Source organism: Sciurus vulgaris (genome assembly GCF_902686455.1).
Source record: "Sciurus vulgaris genome assembly, chromosome: 2".
Lineage (NCBI taxonomy): Eukaryota > Metazoa > Chordata > Mammalia > Rodentia > Sciuridae > Sciurus > Sciurus vulgaris.
The window spans coordinates 90,289,217-90,306,329 of NC_136462.1; the positions used below are offsets into that span (position 1 = coordinate 90,289,217).

The following is a 17,113-nucleotide window of genomic DNA, read 5'->3' on the forward strand; positions in this document are numbered from 1 at the left end:
TGGATGGATGGATGGATAGATAGGGTATGTGGGTACAGCCTAATGAAGAGGTCATTCGTCTTTGAATGAGTCACTTCACCCTCTCCCTCCCCTGGTCCCTTGGCACAGATATGCTCCACACTCCATTAAGCTGGGGCTGCTGAAGATTTTATCCACTTGGCTGACATGGAAAGCATTGGGCAACAGCTACAAGTGGCTCCCAGAGAGCCTAGCTGCTACTGCACATACACTAAGGGTGTACCAATGTCCCTCCCTGTCATCTATATTCCTTGTCTGTGTCCCAAGGAGCTGTGTCCCTTTCAGCCAGAGTCCAGGGTACTGAGGCTGCTAAAGATAGTCTCTCCAGGTTTATTTCTGAGGCCGGCTGAGTCTTCGGAGTTTCTTGAGTTGACTGAGAAGCTCAGAGATAAAAGGCTGAAGGAGAAAGAAGAGCGAGATCATGGCATGGAGTCACACCCACCCACCACACTGCCCTCCCCAGTCTCTCCTGACCTTGATCCTAGCTTCCCATAGCCAAGGAATGGAAGAAGGATGCAGAACCAAGCCTTCCTTTCAAACATTCCTCTTCATTAGCGACCTCCCCACAACCATCCTTCCCCCATCCCCCTCTTGCCCCTAGACCAGCAGAATATCCCATACCTCTGTGGAGCGGGGGCAGTTTTGGAGAATGGCCTGAATAGAAGAGAGCAGAGTGGATCCATGAGCCAAAGTACTTTCCTATGAGTCCCACTCAATCTCCCACTAATTCTCCCCTCTAAATTGGTTCTTTCCCACTCAACCCAAGGATGCAGACCCTGTGTTCCTGAATTCCCTATGGTCTCAGCCCAGCTTTTAGCCCCCAACCTTTGGGCCCATTCTCCCATCCTACCTCCAATTGAATCTTCTGCTCCTCTGTAGATAGTTCCATGAGAGCCTCCAGGTCAATCTCAGGCTCAGAAGGGGCTGGTTGATCCTATTTGGGAAGAACACAGGACTCAGATGGGCCTGGTCAGTTAGTGCTAGAGTGGAAGTTACTGTCAGGAACTCACCCATCTCCAACCTTATCTTCTCTGACTCACGTTCAGCCTCACCTTACTCAGAAAACACCCATTTTTCATTCAACAAACATTTACTTAATACCTACTATGTTCTATTTGAAACAGTAGTAGGATTATTTAAAAACTGTCTACATTTAACGCCAAGGTTATATACATAAGCAGTTTGGAAGTTCCTTAAAATGGTAAATATAGAGTTATAGTTAGACCAAGAAATTCCACTCTAAGGTGTACTCCCAAGAGACATGAATTCAGAGGTCTGCACAAAAACTTGCACATGAATGTTCACAAGCAGAATTATTCATTAAAAAATCAAAACAACCCAAGTGTCCCTCAACTTATTTAATGGAAAAACAAAATATTGCATAGATAGATCATACTACACAGCAGTAAACAGGAAGGGAATACCAGTTCATGCTAAAACATGGATTAACCTTGAAAACCTGCTAGTGAAAGAAGCCAGTTAAAAAAGTCACACATTGTCAATGAGTCAATGTATATGAAGTGTCTAGAATAAGCAAATCTGTAAGGACTAAGGTAGATTAGTGGTTACCTTGAGCTGGAAATGGTAGTGGTAGGGAATGGGGGTGACTGCTGATGCTTATGCTCTTTTTTTGAGAGAAATAACATGTTCTATAATTAGGCTGTAGTAATGGTTGCATAACCCTTTAAGGTACTGAAAACAGTTGAATTGTACACTTTTAAGTGGGTGAATTATGTGATGTGTGAAACCTACTTCAATAAAGGTTATTTGTTGTTGTTTTAAGGTGCTGAGAGCTGGGGTAGCTCAGTGGTAGAGTGCTTGACAAGCACGTGTGAGGCACTGAGTTCAATTCTTAGCACTGCATATAAGTAAATAAAAATAAAGGTCCATCAACAACTAAAAAATATGCATATAAAAAAGTTATAGTTACTGAAAAAATTAAATACAAAGTTAAAAATGAAAAAAAATCTTAGAATAAGAAAGCAAGCCACAGATTGAGAGAGAAAGTTTGCAAAAGACATATCTGATAAAAGCACTATTATCCCAAATGAACAAAGAATTCAATGCCCCTGAATTCAGTCCCCAGTACTGGGGCGGGGGGTGGGACAGTAAGAAGATAAACAATACAATTTTTAAAATGGACCAAAAATGCCAAGTGTGGTGGCACACATCTGCAATCCCAGTGATTTGGAAGGCTGAGGTAGGAGGATCTCAAGTTTGAGGCCAGCCTCACCAGTTTAGCAAGACCCTGCCTCAGTAAACAAACAATCACAAAGGACTGGGATGTAGCTCAGTGGTAGAGTGCACCTAGGTTCTATTGCCAGCACCACAAAAAAAAAAAAAAAAAAAGCAAAAGATCTGAATGGAGCTGGACAGTATGGCACATACCTATAATCTCAATGACTTGGAAGACTGAGGCAGGAGCATTGCAAGATCAAGGCCAGCCTCAGCAACTTAGGGAGACCCTGTTTCAAAATAAAAAGGGCTTGGGATATGCCTCACTAGTTAAGTGACCCTGAGTTTAATCCCCAGTACTTGGCGGGTGGGGAACCTGCACATATGTAACCAAAGAAACTATACAGACAGCAAATAAGCATATGAAAAGATGTTCAACTTCACATGTTATTAGGGAACTGCACATTAAAATAATGAGACAGCACTATGCATCTATTAGAATGGCAAGATGTCCAAAGCTTCAACAACACCTAGCTGGGGAGGACGTGGAGCAACAAAAACTCTCACTCATTGCTGATGGGAATAAAGAATGTACAGGCTCATTATAAGATAGTTTGGCAGTTCCTTACAAAACATACTCTTACCATACAATCCTTGGTGTTTACCCAAATGAGTTGGAAAGATGTCCACACAAAGACTTGCACACAGGCTTGGTGGTATATACCTGTAATCCCAGATACTTGGAAGGCTGAGGCAGGGGGATCACAAATTCAAAGCCAGTCTCAGCAACTTAATATAAGACCCTATCTCAAAATTAGAAATTACAAGGACTGGGGAATGTAGCTCAGTGGTAAGGTACCCCTGGGTTCAATCCATAATACCAAAAAGGAAAAAAAAGGAAAAGGAAAAAGGGCTGGAGAATGCAGCCTGGGCTGCAGACTGTAGTTCAGTGGCAAAGCACCCCTAGGTTCAATACCCAATGAAGGTGAAGTGGGGTTATAAAACAGCAACAAAAACCTACCTGCACACAGCTGGGCACTGTAGCAAGGGCCTATAGTTCCAGCTACTTGGAAGGTTAAGGCAAGAAATCACGAGTTCTGGGCCAGCCTGGACCACATGACAACATAGCAAGACTGTGTCTCAAGAAAACAACAAACCAAAAATCTGTAAAGAGATGTTTATTATAGCTTTATCCATATTTGCCAAAACTTGGATGCAACTATGATGGTCTTTGGTAGGTAAATCCATAAATAAGATGTGGAACATTCCGACAATGAAATATTTTTCAGTATAAAAACAAAATGAGCATCAACTCCTGAAAAGACATGGAGGAACCTCAAATGTATATTGCTAAGTTAAAGAAGTCAATTTTTTTCTTTTTCCTTTTTTGCAATGGGATTGAACCAGGGCCTTAGTGCATGCTAAGTTAGCACTCTACCACTGAGCTACATCCCCAGTCCTAAAGAAGTCAATTTTAAAAGGCTATATACTAAAGAGGAAGGTACTGGGGAATAAGATTGACCAAATTATGTTATGTGCTTGTATGAATATGGCTTAATGAATACCACTATTATATATAATTATAATGTACCAATATAAATGTTTTTAAAAGGCAATATACCATATGATTTCAACTATAATGAATGACATTTTGGAACAGATTATTATCAATTGTTGCCAGAGATTGGGGGAAGAGGAAAGAAGAAGGCAGAACACAAAGGATTTTTAGAGCAGTGAAACTATTGTGTAGGATACTATATTGGTGAATACATGTCATTATACATTTGTCTAAACCCATAGAATGTACAATTCCAAGAGAGAACCCTAAAGTAAATTATGAACTTCGGATGGTAATGATGTGTCAGTGTAAGTTCATCAGTTGTAACAAATGTACCACTCTGGTGCTGGATATTGATAATAGACTGTACATGTGTGGGGACAGAGCATATGTGAACTCTGTACCTTTCACCCAATTTTGCTTTTAACCTTAAACTGTTCTTACAGACTGAGTCTTGTTTTTTGTTTTTTGGTTTTTTTTTAGTACCAGGGATTGAACCCAGGGGAACTTAACCATTGAGTCACATGCCCAGCCCTTTGTTGTTGTTGTTATTTAATTTTGAGACAGGGTCTTGCTAAGTTGGTTAGAGCCTCACTAAGTTGCTGAGGCTGGCTTTGAACTTGTGATTCTCCTGCCTCCACCTCCTGAGCTGCTAGGATTACAAGCATATGCCACTGCACTCAGCAAAGAAAGATTGAGACTTTTTTAAGAAGACATGAGGGGACTGTATCCATGTAACACGTGTGTTTACATGTAAACACATATTTCCCAAGGGCCAGCTCTAGGCTGCCTTCCAAAAAGGAGGAGTGAGGTCACCAAGCTGGGGAGGTAGGGAAGGTTTTGGGGGTTCTCCAGCCCATTCCCACCCTTACTTTCCCTCTGCCACCCTCCCATAGGAATACCATGATGGGGGGGGGGGGGTGGCAGGACCACAGAGGAGGGAGAGGCAAGGAAAGGCTGCTTTCCCAGCCCCCCTCCCTCAGCGAGGGTGGCCACATCATGCCACCAATTCCAATTAACTGATCATCCATAACTCAGCGTTGGGGGGGGGGGAGGTTGCAGAAGGGAAAGCCCAGGGAGGGAGCCGGGTCCCCTTGTTGTACTTGATAACAATTATAGTTTAAAATCATAGCTTGCTGGGGCTCGGCTATATTTTACTTGATAACAATAAAAGTGACACATAAAAAAAAAAAAAAAAAAACAAGACATGAGTTTAAGACTGAGAGGGAAGGAGGAGGGACAGGAAAGGGGAGGAAATGCAAAATGAATTTGACAAAATTAAGCGATGCGCATGTGTAAATATACCACAGTGAGTTCCACCTTTATGTATTTCTATAAAGCACCAATTTAAAAATAAATAGCTAAGCGTGGTGGTGCACATCTGTAATCCCAGTGGCTCAGAAGGCTGAGGCAGGAGGATTGGAAGTTTTAGGCCAGCCTCAGCAATTTAGTGAGATCCTTAGCAACTTAATGAGACCCTGTCTCTAAATAAAATCTAAAAAAAAAAAAAGAGCTGGGGATGTGGCTCAGTGGTTAAGCGCCCCTGGGTGGTTAAATTCTCAGTATCAATAGATAGATAGATAGATAGATAGATAGATAGATAGATAGATAGATAGATAGATAGAAAAATAGGAAGGAAGGAAGAGAGGGAAGGAAGGGAGGGAGGGAGGGGAAGGAGAAGGAAGAGAAGGAAGGGAAGGAAGGAAGGAAGGAAGGGAGGGAGGGAGGGGAAGGAAAGGAAAGGAAGGGAGGGAGGGAGGGAGAGGAAGGGAAGGAAAAGAAAGGAAGGAAAGGAAGAAAAGAAGGAAAGAAGGATCGGGGATGCAACTCAGTGGTAAAAGTACCTCTGGGTTCAACCCCTGGTACCAAAAAAGAAAAAAAAAACAAAACAAAACAAAGATAATGCTTTAAGAGAGCCTACAGATAAGTGGTAGTCAGTGAGTCATAGTAATAGGTCTAAAGGGCTAGGAATGTAGCTCAGGATAAAGCACTTGCCTAGCATGCATGAAGCCCTGGGTTCAATCTCTAGTACCCAGGGAGCAGGGTGGGGGGAACCCAGGTATGATAAGCAATTATTTAATTTGTTTAAAGGTAAGTGCTGTTTGGAGAACTCTTTGGAAGGTGGAAATGTTCCTTGTGGTGGTGGTTCATCTAAATGTATACTTCAAAAGGGCACATTTTATTCTGTCAATTATAATTCAATAAAGCCAACTTTATAAATTAAATATATAAATAAAACAGATGAAAGAAAGAAAAGACAGCAAAAAGGAAAAGAATCCTCACCTACCTTCTCACTCTTCCCACTGCCAACAGGTAACCACTGTTAACACTTCTGGTCCTTCCACACCTTTTTAAAAATAAATAGTGCCTAAGTTAGCCCTTTCACCCTGAGCTCTAGACTTTCCCCTTTGCTTCTTTTATCTCTAGCCCATCTTTTTTAAAAAAATATTTTTAGCTGTAGATGGACACAATGCCTTTATTTTCTTTAGTTTTATGTGGTGCTGAGAATCATACCCAGTTCCTCACACGTGCTAGGCAAGTGCTCTACCACTGAGCCACAGCCACAGCCCCTGATCTCTAGCTCACCTTATTCCACATTCATTCATTCATTCATTCATTCATTAATTCATTCATTCATTCATATTATGCCTATTTATTGAATGCATGCCATGTACTAAGCATTGTGATGATTGCTGGGGTCATATCAGCAAAACAGACATGATACTGCCCTTAAAAAGCTCATAGTGCTGGGGCTAGTGTTGTAGCTCGGTGCTAGAGTGCTTGCCTAGCACGTGTGAGGCACTGGGCTCAATCCTCAGCACCACATATAAGTAAATAAATTAGCTAAAGGTATTGTGTCCATCTACAACTTAAAAAAAAAAAAAAAAAAAAAAAAACTTGTAGTGCTTGGTGCAGTGGTGCATACCTGTAATCCCAGCAGCTCTGGAGGCTGAGGCAAGAGGATTGGAAGTTCAAGGCCAGTTTCAGCAACTTAGCAAGACCCTAAGCAACTTAGGGAGACCCTGTCTCTAAATAAAACATAAAAAGGTCTGGGGATGTAGCTCAGTGGTTAAGCACTTCTGGGTTCAATCCCCAGTACCAAACAACAACAAAAAATCTTATAGTCTCCTGAAGGATAGAAACAAGAGAAATAGTATAAGCACCCTGAGGAGATGCTATAGGAGCATATGGGAAGAAAACTCAACCAAGCCTGGGGTTCAGGAAGCTTCTTATAGAGGAAGTGACCTCTAATCTGAGATCTAAAGGCTAAGCGTTAATGAGATATCTGTGCTAACAGGATGGAGTGACAGGGACTAGATTTATTCTCACAACATAAATAACTAGAAAACTAGACAAAATATATGAACGATATTTTTAGACATCAGACAACAGGTAGCTTGGAACTGTAATCCCAGAAAGAAGGGAAATGAAAGAAGGAAGTTCTATAATCGCACCCATATTTCTTCCTGGGAAGACTATGGAGCAGGGGGGGGAAATCCCAAGCAGAGCCCAGTAGTCTCGCTAAATTGATGTGACAGAGATCAGAGCTGATGCAGCTTGAGGTGGCTAGAAGTTGCTGGACAAAGTTCTGGAGAGAAAGAAGTTACATAGAAAGACACTTCCAGAAATTGTGTGAGGGTTTTCTTCTATCTGTGTTGAACAAGAAGATGCACATTCATCAAGTAAAACTACAAACCAGGTCTATGAGGCTGAAAACAGAGGTGAACAGTTCCCAGATTTTATGTAGGACTGGAAGATAAATCAAGTTCCAACCAACTAGAGTGTACAGTTATTCTTTTTTAAAAATATTTTTTGTAGCCGGGCATGGTGGCGCACACCTGTAATCCCAGTGACTCTGGAGGCTGAGACAGGAGGATCTCGAAGTTCAAAGCCAGCCTCAACAATGGCAAGGCACTAAGCAACTCAGTGAGACCCTGTCTCTAAATAAAATACAAAAAAATAGGGCTGGGATATTGCTCAGTGGTCAAGGGCCCCCGAGTTCAATCCCCAGTACCAAAAAAATTTTTTTTTGTAGATGTTGATAGACCTTTATTTTATTCATTTATTTTTATGTGGTGCTGAGAATCGAACCCAGTGCCTCACACAAGCTAGGCAAGGGCTCTACCACTGAGCCACAACCTCGGCTCCGTGGACAGTTATTCTTGATCATGCAGGAATTCAGCAGAGACCTTCAAAGAGTCCTGCTTTACTAGGGAGTTGAAATATTTCCTAGTTTAAGGTTATTTTTAGACCAGCCCTAACAAAGTTTAAAAACAAGTCTCCATTGTATCAAACTGAATCATGAATAACTGTTTTTGTTTTGTAGTACTAGAGATTGAACCCAGGGCATTCTACCACTGAGCTACATCCCCAGCCCTTTTTATTTTTTATTTTGAGACTGTGTCTCAGTAAATTGCCCAAGCTGGGCTTGAACAAATGATCCTCCAGCCTCTGCCTTCTAAGTTGCTGGCATTATAGGCATGAGCCCTGTGCACAGCTTAAAGGAAGATTTTTTAAAAAATACATTTACCTCAACATAAAATTTACAATGTCTAATGTCTAATCAAAAATGACTAGCGAGGCTGGGGCATACCTCAGAGGTACAGTGCTTGCCTAGTATGTGTGAGGCTTTGGATTCAATGGTGGGTGAGGGAAGGAGAGGCAGGAGGAGGAGGGGAGAGAAAGAGAGAGAGAGAGAAAGAGAAAGGGAGGGAGGGAGGGGAGAGGAGAGGGGAAGGAAGGGGAGGAGAGGAGAGAGGAAGGGAGGGGAGAAAAGAAAAAGAAAGAAAGAAAAATTTCATGCCAAGAAGCAGGAGACCTTCAATCAGCAGTCAACAGAAGCAGACCCAGAAGGGGTAGAGGATGGAATTAGCAAATAGGAAAACATGGATACAGTAATGACAGAAATGGAGAACATAAGAAAGAGCCAAATGGGGAATATCTAGATGTGAAAAATATAATATTTTAAATTAAAATTTCACTGGATGGAATCAACTGCATATTTAAGACTACAGAAAAAAAGATCAGAGGCAGGGAAACCCGGTTATGGGATGAGTGGGATAGAGAACAGAACCAAAAAGAGACTTGATGACCTGTGGAACAATATCAAGTGGTCTAACGTGTGACCAGAGTCCCAGAAGGGATGGGAAAGAATAATAAAGCTAAGTTATAAAGGTTGAAACTTCGCCTCTATAAAAATGTGAGTCCTATCTCCCAAACCATTATCATATTGCTTATTTGACATACATAAATTGATATATAATACATATATATATATATACATATATTGAATATGATTGCCATTGCAGTCTAGCATTGATAATAAGGGATCATATAGTTTGGTGTTTTTTTCCCCCGCAAGTCTGGTTTTTTTGGTAGGGACTGAATCTAGGCCTTGCACTTGCTAAGCATATGCTCTACCACTGAACTATGCCCCCAACCCTCTAAAGTACCTTTTGAATTCTCAGAAAATAAGCAGGTGTACAAAAACCTATCAGAATGAACAAGGGTGGTCTGATTTGACCCCTTTCCTTACCTCCACTCCACACCAGACTCCTTAGTCCTATCTCTCCACCATGAAGCCTAGTAATGGAATAGGTTCAAATGAGCTAATGTGTTTGTTTCCCACATTGTTTGCAATACTTTTTTTAAGTTGAAAATGTAATAGGTTAATTAAGAATGTCACCACATCAAAAGGACTGTATCAAAATGACAGCTGCCACCAGGGAGGAAAAAATATCATGGAATCTACAGGAAACTACTAGACTACATCCCAGCCCTTTATTTATTTTAAGACAGGGTCTTGTTAAGTTGCTGAGGGCTTTACTAAATTGCTGAGGCTGTTCTTGAACTTGGAATCCTCCTGTCTCAGCCTCCAGTGGCTGGGATTACTGTTGTGCACAACCACACCCAGTGGAAAGAAATGTTCCAGAACCCTGGGATGATCAGTAGTGTCCCCTGCTGATATGTACGTTAGATTTAGCCCCAAAGCAGTTGTAGTTATTGACGATAACTACAAGAGATCTTAACAAGCTATAGGAAATTTCAGTGGATTGAAAGGTGATGAGAAGGGAAAAAGTAGGAAAAGGAATTAGGTGAGGTGGCCCAGGCCTGTAATCCCAGCAATTTGAAAGGCTAAAGTAGGACTGTAAATTCGAGAACAGCCTTAGCAACTTAATGAGACCCTGCCTCAAAATAAAAAATAAAAGGGGCTAGGGGTATAGCTCAGTGGTAGAGGGCCAAATAAAAAGTAAGTAAAGGCTGTGAGTGTGGACAAATCTTTTTTAATGAATCTTTTAAGACATCTAGTTATCTGGCTATGAGGAGATAGGAAGCAGGGCATCATAAATAAAGGAGGGCGTGTTGTTGAGCAAGGGTCTCCTTAAAATGGGAGAAATGCATGGATGTTTAAGGCTCTGCCTAGAAGCCAAATCCACACTCTAACTCTGGACAGGGTCCTAGGTCTGTTTGTATTTCCAAAACTTGGTTCCTCTGAAGACCCCAAACCAGGCTGTACACCCAGGGAGAAGTAGGGCCCTCCAACAAAGGAAAGTTGAGTTGCATTAAAATAAGCAAGTGACACATCCCTACACCCTGGCAGGTGACGAGGGATTCTATGAAAACAGAACTGTAGCAGGGTGAGCCTGGAGTCTGGGTTGCCTTGACCTCTGACCAAGGAGTCCAGCCACCTGGGGCTTCCCCAGGCACTTAGCTGCTTCCTGCTGAAAAGAACAAGGATTGGGAGAGGAACTGCCACCTGGCACCTTTGGACAGTTGCCATGGTAACCACAGGCCAAGCATTTTATTCCGGTCATTGCCTGGGAGTGGTCCTCCCACATGTCCTATTTTCTAAAGTTACGGGCTCATAATTGTACAGATTCCACCCCCCTCCACCTTCATCTTGTAAAACAAGGTTCTTCGGTATCTTTCTCTGATGCCCAACAGGATTTGCCTGAGGTGTCTGAAATATGAGACTTTTCATGCAAGTGTACGACAACCAACCTGAAATTGAAACTGAGCCAGATGAGAGTTCTGGAAGTAGTGAAGGGCATGGAGGGGCCCAGGAAGGTCAGAGCAGACAAGCCAAAAAATTTTGCTTCTCCACCTTGCAGTTGTAGTGCATATCCCCACCCTCCATAAGTGGGCTCAGGATGCTTCAGGGAATATGGTCAACACCTGAACCAAACTGACCCTTGATCCACAGAGTTTCAGACTGGCTGAACCCCATCCATCACTCTTACACACCCCCCACCATAGGATCACTGACAGGTGGCTGCTGCCCTAAAAAGAAAAGAAAGGGCCTGAATCAAGAAGGAAAAACAAGCACCACGTCTTGTGGACAAGCCGGACTCCTGATTTTCTGACTATCTCATGGTTCTCAATCCAGCTACACATTAGAACGAATTGTATTGCTTACGATAACTGCCTAGCGAGCATCTGGGCCCCACTTTAGTAGATTTAAATTCAATTGAAGTACAGCTGGGGCATTGGTGTGTGTGTGTGTGTGTGTTTAAGTATTTCAGGTGTGTCCAAGTTCTGCAGTCAGAGATCTGTCTTCAACTCCTGGTCCTAGGACTTCTCAGTGTTGTGACCTTGGACAAGTTACTCAACATCTCTAAGACTTCATTCTCTCAGCTGTAAAACAGTACCCACTTAATGGAGCTGTGAGGAGGGTTAAATGAAATAACCCATGTCCGTGCTTGGCCATTGTGCCCAGCACATAGTTAAGTGCTCAAAATATTAATTTGTTGAAGCAGCAGCTGTTACTGTTCTGGGATTCAGATTTGGAGTTAAGATTTCTAAGTAAGAAAGTGCCACTTCTAGCCAGGTGCAGTAGCACACACCTGGAATCCTAGCCACTCAAAAGCCTGAGGCAGGAAGATCACAAGTTCAAGGCCAGCCTCAGCAACTAAGACCCTTTCTCAAAATACAAAATAAAAAGGACCAAGGATGTAGCTCAGTGGTTAAGTGCCCCTGAGTTTAATTCTTAGTACAAAAGAAAGAGAGAAAGAAGAGAAAGAAGAAGAGAAGGAAGGAAGGGAGGGAAGAAGGAAGGAAGGAAGGAGAGAGAAAGACTTCCAGTGACCAGGGTGTTAGACCCATCCTTTACCCAGGGTGGGATTGAGGGGAGTCAGTCAGGATTAGGTTCAAAGGGAAGTAGGGTCATGGTATTGGCCCTCACCCCTGGCTATTCTCCCTTAGAGGTTGCAGATGTTCTACACCTGTGCTGACAGTATAATACATGGAACTAGTTAGCACTTGAAATGTAGCTAGTGTGACTGGGAACCTGAATTTTTTCTTTATTTAATTTTAATTCATTTAAAATTAACTGCAGGTGGGAGGGGTTAGTGTTAGGGTTAGGGTTAGGTTTAGGGTTAGGGTTAGGAGGGGGGCAAGAATGGAGGAAAGGAAGGACTGTATAGAGGGAAAAGAGGGGTGGGAGGGGTGGGGGGAAGGAAAAAAAATAACAATGAATCAAACAACATTACCCTATGTAAATTTATGAGTACACAAATGGTATGCCTTGACTCCATGTACAGAGAAACAACATGTATCCCATTTGTTTACAATAAAAAGAAGGAAAGAAAGAAAGAAAGAAAGAAAGAAAGAAAGAAAGAAAGAAAGAAAGAAAGAAAGAAAGAAAGAAAGAAAGAAATAATAAATAAAATTAACTGCTACATATGGCTGATAGCTATAGTGTTGGATAGTGTAGATCTAAACACATATGTGTGTTGAGGATAAGAGTAATTAAGACAAAAAAGTAAAATAGCCTAGCCAAGGATTTTCCCTTTGACTTTTTCATTTGAGCCTCAAAAAGTAGTTTCAGAGAAGTATAACAGGCATTGATAGACACATTTCATAGATGAGAAAAGTGAGTCTCAGAAATGTTAAACTGCTTTCACCAGATTGCGAAGAGAGTTAGAGGGACAGCTAAGACCTACTTTCATCCACCTGCAGGAAAATCTTTCTCTTCTTGGGAGCTCCTGTGTCAGCCCTCCAGCTCCTCTCAAGGTCTCTGAGCAGGCTCTCTCAGCCCGTGGCCAGGACCCAGGTTCCCTATCTCCTCAGTCCTCCCCAGCACTACTCACCTGGAAGAGCTCCTGAACCTGAGCATCCACCCATTGCTCCATCTCCAGCCAGCGCTGGAGCTGCCCCACGTCGTACTTCACTGTTAGTCGGCTGGGTCTCCTGGACCTGGACACCCTAGAGGGGTCTGTGTGGGACTTTGACTCTGAGTCTGTGGATGATGTCCTCCTCCTCCTCTCAGAAGTCCACTGAACCTTCTTATTTGGTTTCTCCCTGTCCGGGTTGGGAGATGTGCAGGAACCCTGACTTGAAGACAGCATGGAAGGACTGGCTTGGGCGAGGAGCTGAGAAAAACTGCCTATCAGACCAAAAGCACAGAGGGAAATGAGGAGACAGAACGGAGAGGCCAGTGGGAAGGCAGATGGGAGGAGGGCCAAGGGCCCTGGGAGCGGTGAGGGTCAAAGATCAACAGGCCTTTGTCTGGTGCTGGGAATGCCAATCTCCTGGCTCCTTATTGCCAGCAAGTGGCACTCCAGAGCTGTGCCCCCAGCTTCCCTTTCTGTAGCTGCTGAGGCCCACAGTATCATAAACCGTAGACAAGCAGAAGTCAAGAGGCTGCTGTGCCCCAGGAGGAAGAAGGAAGGGAACCTTGGATCCTGAGGGGTGAGGGGACTCCATCATGGGTGCCCTTTGGTGAGCTCTTTTTTAAAAAACTATTTTTTAGGTGTTAATAGACCTTTATTTTACTCATTTATTTATATGTGGTGCTGAGAATCTAACCCAATGCCTCATACATGCTAGGCAAGCACACTAACAATGAGCCTCAACCCCATCCCCTTGGTGAGCTCTTAAACAGTACCTGAATCACCTGCCTGAGGGCCCTCTGCATCTCACCTTCCTGGTACAAAATCCACTCTGGACCACTGAGCACCTGTGGTCAGTTTCTGCAAGAGCAGGGTCCCTGGCTGGCAGGGCTTCCTGCTCAGAGCTTGGCACTACAAGGGCAGAGTCTCAGCTGGTTGATGGGAGTTAGGAACTGGCTACCTAGGTTCAGTGCCCCTTGTGTCTGGGTGTGTCTGAATGTGAGTTGCTATCAACCTGGCCTGTATGCTTATGAAGGCAAATTTATCAGGCTGGTCTACCATCCATGCCTGTTCCCTAGAGGCAGTTTCTTAGGAAGCCATGTTTATCATCACATGACCCTCTGTTGATTCAGCTCCTTCCTGACACAGAGGAAACCTGCAGACTTAACTAATACTCAGGTGTCTCAGGTGTCAAGGACTAGGACTTTAGACAAGCTTGCTTGCATTCTAAAGGGAGAATATTACTGTTTGTTTAGTCCTTTGTTAAAAATGTTTTTCTTTTTTCTTTTTCTGGTTACAGAAGAACACTATAACATTTTTTTTTAAATGAAAGCTCAGAAGGACAAACAAATGAAAATGAGTTTTTCTTCTCTCCCCAGCAGCAACTCCACCAACACCTTGTGGATTTAGCTCTTCTGCAATCACCATTAGCCCTTTATAGAATATCTTTTTTGCATTTGTCAGAAAGTATCTTTTGTCTCTTCACTGTGAAGGATGAGAAATTAACTCACGCTAACTCCCTTGTTCCCTTCACTTTCCACATTCCAATTTTTGTTTAATATGTCTTTTCAGATTTTATAATTGTTGCCTTTAGGATGTTGAGTTTCTGCATGCACTGTATTGACTTCTACTATCATGCATGACTCCTAAAAGAGAGTTTTGGGAAAAAGTCAGTGCCAGGTGTAGTGAGTGGCCCATGTCTGTAGTCAGCCCCAGGTACTGGCTGAGGCAGAGGATCAGTTGAGCCCAGGAGTTCAAAGCTAGCTTGGCAAGGTAGTAAAGGGCTGTCTCGTAAAAGAGAGAGAGAGAGAGAGAGACCCTGCTTTTATAAAACTCATAGTCTGGTCCAGTGTAAAAATAAACATTATTTGATTAATCAAATGAAAGTAAAACTACCATTTTATTTAGTGATTTGAAGAAAGGGGCTTTGATGTCCAGGGGCTGAAGTTGTGGCTCGGTGGTAGAGAACTTGCCTGGTACTGGGCTCGGGGTTCAATACTCAGGACCACATATAAATAAATAAAGTAAAATTTCCACTGACAACTAAAAAATATATTTAAAAAAAAAGAATGTCCAGTCCAGTGAGGCTGTGACATAGTGAATGAAAACATTCAAACTGAGTTCTGAAGGTTTAGTAGGAGTTAACTAAGCACAGGGGTCAACAGAGATGGGTCTGGTTGAAGACAGAGTACATATAAAGGCCAGTGGTAGAAGAGAGATGGTGAAGTTGGGCATGGTGGTGCACACCTGTAATCCCAGTAATTTAGGAGGCTGAGACAGGAGGATCACAAGTTCAAGGCCAGCCTGGGCAACTTAGCGAGACCCTTATTTTTATTTTATAAAAATAAAAAGGGCTGGGAACACAGCTCAGTAGTAGAGTATGCTGGGTTCAATCCCCAGTACGAGGTGGGTGAAAAAAAGGGAGAAGGTGAGTACAAGGAACTAAAAGAGGGTCAGTGGGGCTGGAGCAGAGGGAGGGGGAAAGGACAACCAAGATATGAAGCAGAAGAGGTGGAGGACCCACATAGTGCCCTGTGAGCCATGCTGAGGAACATTGGACAGTCACTGAATATTCTTAAGCAGTGATGACTGGGTGGGTTGACAAGCTCAAATTTAAATTTCTAAATCTCGTGCTGGCTGTTGAACGGGAAAAGGATCAGAGGGTATAGAGGGGCTAGAGAAACTTATTTTTTTTTTTTGGTACTGGGAATTGAACCACATCACAGCCCTTTTTATATTTTATTTAGAGACAGGGTCTCACTAAGTTACTGGGGCTGGCTTTCAATTCACAATCCTCCTGGCTCAGCCTCCCAAGTCTCTGGGATTATAGGCATATGTCACTGCACCCAGCTAGAGGAAACCAGTTATGAGGACATTGCTGAATGACTTGACTGAAGATGTGGTACAGTCAATGTTAGAAGTAGACAGGTTGAAGAACTATTTGGGCGGTAATGTTTAACAGAACCTGGCCAGGTGTGGTGGTGCATACCTGTAATCCCAGTGACTCAGGAGGCAGAGGCAGAAAGATGGCAAATTCAAGGCCAAACTAGGCAACTTAGCAAGACTCTGTCTCAAAAAAATAAACAGGACTAGGGATGTGGCTCAGTGGTAGAGTGCCTGTAGATTTGATCCACAGTACTGAAAAATAGACATGAATGTCTCCAAGGGCATCCATGATTCATTCATAGAGCCTCTCTGAGCCTATTTCCTTGTAAGTAAACTTTGTGAGATTTTACATAAACATACAACATAGACATTGTGACTCTTGATGACACACAGTTATATCCGATATTTGTAGCATGAGGCTCCTTATTTACATTCTTCCACTTCAGTATTGACATACATTTCCTCCCTACCCTACATGTGCCTCCATTCATCGTTAAGTTTGCCCAAGATAAAAGAGCTCAAGACCTGAGAAAAGATGCGAGGAAAAAGTCAGCAGAACCACATGAGGGCAGGAAGACAAAGAGGGTACACAGGGTGGAGGGGAAGCCTCTGCACTGTTCTCCTGGCCTGACACAGGTCCAGTGGTGGGATCAAATGGGTAGCAGGCAGAGCCGGAATGTCCTTAAATATCTTTTCTTTCGTTGTTAAAAAAAATTTTTATATAAAAAGAAAAACATGTTTTATAAAAAGAAAAACTTTTTTAATGCTTTAAGACATTAAAAATCTCCCATAATCCCATCATACATGTCTTAGTACATTTTCTGTTTCTATAACAAAATACCTGGGTTGGGTCTAGTTAACTTATAAAGCAGGAAGGTTTATTTGGCTTACAATTCTGGTGGCTGAAGTATATAAACAGCATGACACTGGTATCCTGACAAGTGCCTCCTGGCTATATCACAATATAGCAAAGAAACAGAAGAGGAACTGGCTGAATGCAACCCAAATAACAAGGGGTGACCTCTCATGAGAACTTGCTCTCATGAGAACTAATTTACTCTGAGAGACCAGCAATAATCCTTTTCAAGGGCAGTGCCCCCCAAACATTATTATCTTCCAAAAGGCTCCACCTTTTAAAGGTTCTGCCACCTGACACACTGGGAACCAAGCTTCCATCACATGAACCTTTGGGGACACTCAAACCATATCCAAACCACAGCAGCTTGAAAACCACTACTACCAACATTCTGGTAAGTTTCTTTCTAGTCTTTTTTTTTCTATGCATATATGCTTAATATAGTTGAGGAAATACTATATTCAGTTATTTGGAAAATTTCTTAGCTATTGTCATTCAAGAAATAAGAAT

At 42.6% G+C, this 17,113-nt stretch overlaps 1 protein-coding gene across 1 annotated transcript in view; it reads right to left on the reverse strand.

Moving 5' to 3' along the window:
• Positions 1-111: 111 nt before the first annotated feature.
• PPP1R14D (protein phosphatase 1 regulatory inhibitor subunit 14D) overlaps positions 112-17,113 on the reverse strand; it is a gene marked incomplete at its 5' end in the record, with an annotated part of 22,703 nt that continues 5,701 nt past the window's right edge. Inside the window, 4 exons of the mRNA XM_079129032.1 lie at positions 112-414; positions 640-672; positions 869-952; positions 12,841-13,136. Coding sequence (XP_078985158.1) covers positions 349-414; positions 640-672; positions 869-952; positions 12,841-13,136 — 479 coding nt within the window. The 3' untranslated portion in view covers positions 112-348. The remainder of the gene's footprint in view (positions 415-639; positions 673-868; positions 953-12,840; positions 13,137-17,113) is intronic.